Source organism: Tachysurus vachellii, chromosome 13 (assembly GCF_030014155.1).
Source record: "Tachysurus vachellii isolate PV-2020 chromosome 13, HZAU_Pvac_v1, whole genome shotgun sequence".
NCBI lineage: Eukaryota > Metazoa > Chordata > Actinopteri > Siluriformes > Bagridae > Tachysurus > Tachysurus vachellii.
The window spans coordinates 3,445,001-3,452,500 of record NC_083472.1 but is presented as its reverse complement, the minus strand read 5'-3'; the positions used below and the strand labels follow the sequence as shown (position 1 = coordinate 3,452,500).

Here is a 7,500-nt window from a genome sequence, read left to right as displayed (position 1 = left end):
CCTAGACAACAAAAGGCTCACATCATTTAATCCACTACAGTATATTAGCAAAGCTCGAGGCCTTTATTATTTCCGACCTCCGTCTTACCTCAACGACGTGCCTTCGATAATATAAGTCTGAATTTTACTCGTCAGAAAACTCTTTTCAGGTATCAGATAGCAGACGTGTCACACCTTCTGACGACAGGGTAAACAGGGCATTTTAAGATCAAAAAAGTTCTTTTTCTCTGGCAGGAAAATGCGTTCAGTATTTATTTATTTTTTCCTTTCTGAAGCACTGAATTAAAGCGGGAGTCTCACTGCGCAGGACAGAATGGGAGAAAGCGCCGTACAGAATACGCGCCGAATTGCTTTTTTGATGAGCGCCGCATTGTGCCTCAGAGACCGCTGTTTCTCTAAAGTTGAAGAAGTCTTCAGTTTTCAAAGAAGAGCTTCGAGGCCATCACCACCGAGCCCTATGTATATTCAGTATATTTGTGTTCTTATACATGCTGCCACTCACTTTCTTTGTGTTATAGAAAATGGGGTCAGGCAGGAGGCCAGGGGGGGGTTTTTGTCAAGCTTTCTTTTTTTTTTTATGTATTTATTTTTATGAATGTTTTTTTTTTTTTCTTTCTTTTTTTTTTTTTTTTTTAAACTCTCCTAGAGATCTTTTGTGAATCTGAAAGTCAGGTTTCTTGTGGTTGAAAGACACGGTGCTGTGCACCAACAAGATTTTACGGATATGCAGAAGACTCTTATCGCTGTTTTAATTCACATAATAGTTTTTAAATTTAGATCAGTTTCACTTTTTTAATGGACAGCCCAGTGATATTGTAATAAATTCCAGGATATCATGGATATTTATTTATTTATTTTATTTTATTTATGTAATTTATGTATACTTTTTTAAAAAAAAAAAAAAAATTATTTATTCATTCTTTCTTTTCTTTTAATTTATTTATTTATTTTTATTTATTTATTCAGATTAAGTATAGATAATTTTGTATAGTGTTATACAAGAAATGATAAATAAATAAATAGATAAATAAATAAATAAAAAGGGAAATTATATACATGTTTAAAAATATATATTTAAATATATTACAAATATGTAAATAACAGACATTTTGTAAATAAAAGTCTAGTTGAAATATAAACAAAATAATAAGATAAAAATACACACGCGTATTAAACGTTCGATTACTAAAAATAAGCAATTTTTCTTATTTCCAACACTTTTTATTAACGCAACGCTAAATATCTATCGCCGTTATTTCGTAAGCAAACCTCAATCGTTATGTATTTTCCCATCATATCCCCAGTGTATCCTAAATATGACATAGATATTTTTTTTTTTTTTTAAAAATCCATTTTAAAAAGCATTCTTTTATTTATTTTATTTCAGCGTATCGTCCTATGTTTTACTCACACACTCATTTATTTCTTTTAGATATTTAGGTCGATTCTTTTATGAAATCGGTTTTGGCGCTCGCGAAGTTTCTCGACTCTACGGTCACGCCGTGAGCTCGTACATCACCAGCACCACGAGCTCTGGAAATCTTTTTTTCTTCCCTCTACCACGTTTTAGCTGCAGTGTTTTGTAGCTACGGTGTGATTTTTTGCAGTCTTCTATGCTGCCTTTCACACCCTTCGGATTTTAATCAGAAATGTTTTTGTTTTTTTTCCTGACACTTCGCTGTCGTCTGCCTTTGACGAACGTGGGATTTTTAGCTCCGAAGCCGTTGAAATATTCGTCTCCGGTGGCCGGTGTTATTGCAGACGAACTGCAGATTTTCCTAACGTGGGTTGTTGCTGCATCTTTCGCTATCTATCACTATCAATTATCTATCAATAATTCAATAAGGATTTTTTTCTCTAATGGAAAAGTCAGATTTGTTGCTTTGGCTGATTTGTTGTTTATATATTTATATAGCAGGCTGCTGTGCTGCGACAAAAAACTTGTGACTTTACTAACCTCCTGTCTTATCTGCATGTCTGATCAGCAGTACAGTAATAACTGAAGGTTTTGGTGATGTGACGCGAGACTGCTGGCCTCCTCTTTACGCCCACCGACATCTGGATGTGGACGTCTGCCTACAGGCTGCTGAGTCAAACTGAAACTAATATCTGCAACTGCCTTGTCTTTATTACGTGTCAGCGACTTCAACACCCGGCTGTCAGTTCAGACTTAATTCCTTTTAATAACCTGTTGGGTTTTTTTTTTTGTTTGTTTGGTTTCGCAGCTGTCTGTAGAATCCTCTTAAGTCCACGCTGAATTTTCAGGATCCCGATTCGTTTTACGTTAAGCCGGAGCGCTGATGAAACCCGGAGGAGGTGCTACATGATCGTCACGAAGCTTTATACACGGCTCTTCGATGCATCTTTCGGAGACACTCTGGAATTTAAGTTTATTTTATTTTATTTTTTTTTAATCCCCTTCTTAAATATTATTCACTCTCTGGACTCTGTAATATTCAGTCTTTCATTTTTTCGTTATAAGCTTGTTTTACAAACCTTATACACACACACACACACACGATCGCCAGAACGCTCTTGTTGGACATGATTTCCAGCAGGTTGGTGTGATCTTTCCTCTGAGCACGCCGTTCGAGGACACACACACACACACACACACACACACACACACACACACACACACACACACACACTAGAGCCCTATCAGTCACTATTATGAGCGGTAAGACGTACTGTTTGGGTCACACGCGGACTTTCCTGCGGCGTAACGTTCTGATATGACGATGTGATTAAAATGTTTTTTTAATTTTTATTAGACATAGCACGGGACTTTTGTTTAAAGGTAGGGGTTTTTTCTGTTCTCTTACTGAAGCAGGACTTTCCAACTCTTGTTTATTTTGTCCCGGACACGTTTGTGAGACACTGAAGGGAAATGAAACGAAATCTCTTCATTTTTAACATGAAGTTCTGGAAATATAGAAATTATACACGAACCAGGCATCAAACGTTCTGACCAGTGACCGATGAAGTGAATAACACTGATTAACTCTTCATCACGGCTCCTGCTATTGAGTGGGATTTGCCCTCAAAACATTTTGCCCTCATGATAAAAGCAGGAAAAATAGACAACCGTACGGATTCGAGCGACAACTTGGCCAAAGTGTGATGGCTGATGAGTGGGTCAGAGCATCTCTAAAACTGCAGCTCTTGTGGTGTGTTCCCAGTCTGAAGTGGTCAGTATCTATCACAAGTGCTCCAAGACAGGAACAACGGTGAACCGGCGACAGGGTCACGGACGGCCAAGTCTCGTTGGTGTACGTGGAGAGCGAAGGCAGGTCCGGGTGTCCGTTCCAACAGACCAAGCCTCTGTAGCTCAAATTGCTGAAGAAGTTAATGCTGGTTCTGATGGAAAGTGTCAGAATACACAGTGCATCACGTTTTGTTGTGTATGGGGCTACATAGTGAGTAGACCAGTCAGGGTGCCCATGCTGACCCATGTCCACTGCCGAAAGCAACAACAATGGGAACTTGAGCATCAGAACCGGACCACGGAGCAATGATAGAAGGTCTGGTCTCACGTTTCATCAGGTGGATGGCCAGGTGTGTGCATTACTAACCGGGGGAACACATGGCACTGGGATACACAGTGGGAAGAAGGCAAGCCAGCAGAGGAAGGGTCCAGTCCCAGGTCCAGTCCCAGGTCCAGTCCCAGGTCCAGTCCCAGGTCCAGTCCCAGGTCCAACAAGTATCTGCTGATGTGCCCTGTTGCAAGGCCCTTAACCCAGAATTGCACTGAATGTTTATCTTGTATAAAAATGAGATAAAAAGGGAATCCTCTCTAGATATGGGCATCTGCCAAATTTCAGAAATGTCAATCTCTATGGACGAAAAGTGTGTGGACACAAAACTGACCATCGCACTCATCATATGTGCTTATTGAACACAGTTCCACATTTTCTCTCCATTTACTCCTATAATCAGCTCCACTCTTATTTTCTGGGAATCTTTCAACTAGATGTCGGTGAACGCGTGTGGGCATTTTGTGGGGATTTTATTTGGCTACAAGAACATCAGCGAGATCAGACTCCGAAGTTCAGGATGTTGACGAGGTTCCAGTTCCAGTTCATCCCAGAGGTGTTTAGTGAGGTTTGAGTCAGGGCTCTGTGCATGACACGTGAGTTTTTCTGCTCCAACCTTCACCTCCACACCATGTCTTCATGGAGCTCAGGGGTTTTGTGTACAACAACATTTTGTTGATGTGGATTATTACTATGACGCAGCAGCATGAAGCAAAAACACGCCACATTCATATTAAAATTAGACACTTTTTATTCATTCATCTTCTACCGCTTATCCGAACTACCTCGGGTCACGGGGAGCCTGTGCCTATCTCAGGCGTCATCAGGCATCAAGGCAGGATACACCCTGGACGGAGTGCCAACCCATCGCAGGGCACACACACACACTCATTCGCACACGCAATCACACACTAGGGGCAATTTTCCAGAGATGCCAATCAACCTACCATGCATGTCTTTGGACTGAGGGAGGAAACCGGAGTACCCGGAGGAAACCCCCGAGGCACGGGGAGAACATGCAAACTCCACACACACAAGGTGGAGGCGGGAATCGAACCCCGACCCTGGAGGTGTGAGGCGAACGTGCTAACCACTAAGCCACCGTGCCCCCCTAGACACTTTTTAAACACGGTTAAATATTTACACAATATAAAAAAAATCGCGATTTAATTATTACTTTTATTTTATTTTTTTCATATAACTAAATCCAGATGTTTCCTTAAATAACTTGATTTTAAATGATTTTTTTTTTTTTTTTTTTATGAATTATTTTTGTACCTTAAAATGGATTAAATACTTCAGTATATTAGCTTTTTTTTGTTTTGTTTAGGCCCTAAGGAATTTATTATTATTATTATTATTATTATTATTATTATTATTATTATTATTATTATTATTATTATTAGCACTCTACCCTATACCCAGTGTTCTGAGCGTATGGATTATGATTGTGGATTTAAAAAATTTTCAGTGGATTTTGATGGATAAAAAAAGTGAGGGTAAGATGATAAAATTGCAGCTACTTTTCTTAAGATTTTTTTTTTTTTTTTTTGTACGTGATGTAGTTTTTGATGTAATTTATTAAAAAGTATTTGTAGAGAACTATTTGGCACGCTGGGATCTACTCTGAACTACATTACCCATCAGCCCCTGCAGGTCAGACATTCCCACAGTCACACACCACATTCATCTCAGGCGAACAAATACAATTTGTTTAAACAAGTACAATTTATTTAATCTTAGAGAGGAGGCGGGGTTAAACCCGTTACTAGGCGATCGGTTGTCCGATACAAAAATAATAGGAGCGCGTTTATAATCTGGATGCACTGATGTGTTAAAAAGCTTGCGTATTAATAACGTCGATTTCTTTTAGATTTCTCTGGAACACCGAGGATGATTTATTGTGTTTTTTTTCACACACAGACAAACACTTTCCTGTCGCTTGCTCACTAGTGTAAACGTCACCTAACATCTTGTTTGGTTCTCATTTCATTTATTACACACACACACACACACACACACACACACACGCACAAAGAAAGTGTTGCCAGTGGTGTCCGGATTGCTCCCATGTGTTCGTTAGAAAGCGTGTGTATCGATCGGGTTTTTCAGATTTCTCTGGATCGCTGAGGACTTTTCCTTCACGGTTTCATGCCATCTGGCTTTATAAACACGGCCCGCGGACGGAGGGGAGTCGTCATGTTACAGGCTCCAGCGCTCACAAAGGACAGCTGCTTAGCACTAATCAGATGCAAAATGTGTGTGTGTGTGTTAGTGTAAAGGGCTTTATCTGGCAGGGAGAAAGCAGGCCGCACCCCTCAGTCCCGCTCGGAGGGAAACACCTGCAGTGGGAGTGGAGACGTTAACAGGGGAATTGTTCACACCACCATCTGCTTTTAGATTTTGACCTTTGCTTTAAAACCATGTGGCATTTAAATTTTTCTCTCTCAGTGGGACTGTTTACACACCACATCAACAGGTAGATATTATCAGCGTGTACTCGGGGTCGGATTTTAAACCGGCCAGGTTTTATTTTTTTTTGGAGGGTTTCTGGTGGTAGATAAGTTGACTTAATCCTGTCGAAGCCGTGCAGTTCTTCGTGTGCGATTGAGAGGTCGGTGTATGTGCCGAGCCGAGTGTTAATGTGGGAAAGGAAAGCTAAAATTCCAGAATAAAGCCAGGGAAGTAATTGTGGTGTGTGTGTGTAAATGAGGGCTAGTGGAAACACACACTCGTGTTATTTCAGCACAATTCAGTATAAGCTATCGTGGAAAGATCGAGAGAAGACCGTTACGTGCCATGGCAAGCACTTAGTTCAGTTTTATACACCAGATTTTAGGGGCTTTCTTTTCTTTAGGTCGTTGGCCTTGATTAAATTGTCTGCAGGTTTTTATTTGTTCTTTATAAAAGAGTGCATCTTGTGAGGAAGTGCAGTTGGGCTGCCTCACAGATCCAGTCAGACCCTCTCTCTGGAGGATTACGTCTTCTCCTCATGTCCATGTGTGTTCCATCTGAGTTCTCCGGTTTCCTCCCACCACTGAAATTCAGACCAGTATGGAGATAGGTGATGAGAAATAGCTGTGTGAGTGAGAGTGAGTGTGTGAGTGAGTCTGTTGTAAGTTCAGTTACATACAGTTAGTTACATACATTTACATTCAGTTATGTTACATTCAGATACAGTTACATACAGTTAAAGTTAGTTACATAGTTACATTCAGGTTAAAGTTAGTTACATACAGTTACGTTACATACAGTTATGTTACATTCAGTTGCGTTACATACTGTTACATTGTTAGTTACACAGAGTTACATTCAGTTGTTACATTCAGTTGCGTTACATACTGTTACATTGTTAGTTACACAGAGTTACATTCAGTTGCGTTACATGGTTAGTTACACATGGTTACAGTTAAACAGTTACATTCAGTTACGTTACATACTGTTACATTGTTGGTTACACACAGTTACATTCAGTTACGTTACATATAGTTACGATACATTCAGTTACATAGTTACGTTACATACAGTTATGTAACATTCAGTTGCGTTACATACTGTTACATTGTTAGTTACACACGGTTACAGTTAGTTACATTCAGTTACGTTACATACAGTTGCAGTTATATTCAGTGAGTTATATCCAGTTACATTGTTAGTTATAGAAAGTTAGTTACATCCAGTTACGTTACATCCAGTTACATTAAGTTAGTTACATTAAGTTACAGTTACATACAGTTGTTGGTTATACAGTTACACAGTTTTATTTTCTTTCAGTTACATTGTTAGTGACATACAGTTGCAGTTATATTCAGTTACGTTCGGTTACATACACAAGTTCAGTGTTACGACTTCACCAGCTAAACTAATTCCTTTAGACATTCTTGATGTCTCAGAGTGACAGACTGAAGCTGTACGAGCTCCAGGTTCTCACTGCATCTGTGACACACTATAAGGGTCACACAGG

At 39.6% G+C, this 7,500-nt stretch overlaps 2 protein-coding genes across 3 annotated transcripts in view; one reads left to right on the top strand and one right to left on the bottom strand.

Annotated features, from left to right (window-relative positions):
• tead1a (TEA domain family member 1a) overlaps nt 1–7,500 on the top strand; it is a 53,958-nt gene that overhangs the window by 27,515 nt on the left and 18,943 nt on the right. The window lies entirely within an intron of this gene.
• si:ch211-266k8.4 (uncharacterized) overlaps nt 5,297–7,500 on the bottom strand; it is a 94,617-nt gene continuing 92,413 nt past the window's right edge. Inside the window, exon 17 of the mRNA XM_060884781.1 lies at nt 5,297–6,573. Coding sequence (XP_060740764.1) covers nt 6,438–6,573 — 136 coding nt within the window. The 3' untranslated portion in view covers nt 5,297–6,437. The remainder of the gene's footprint in view (nt 6,574–7,500) is intronic.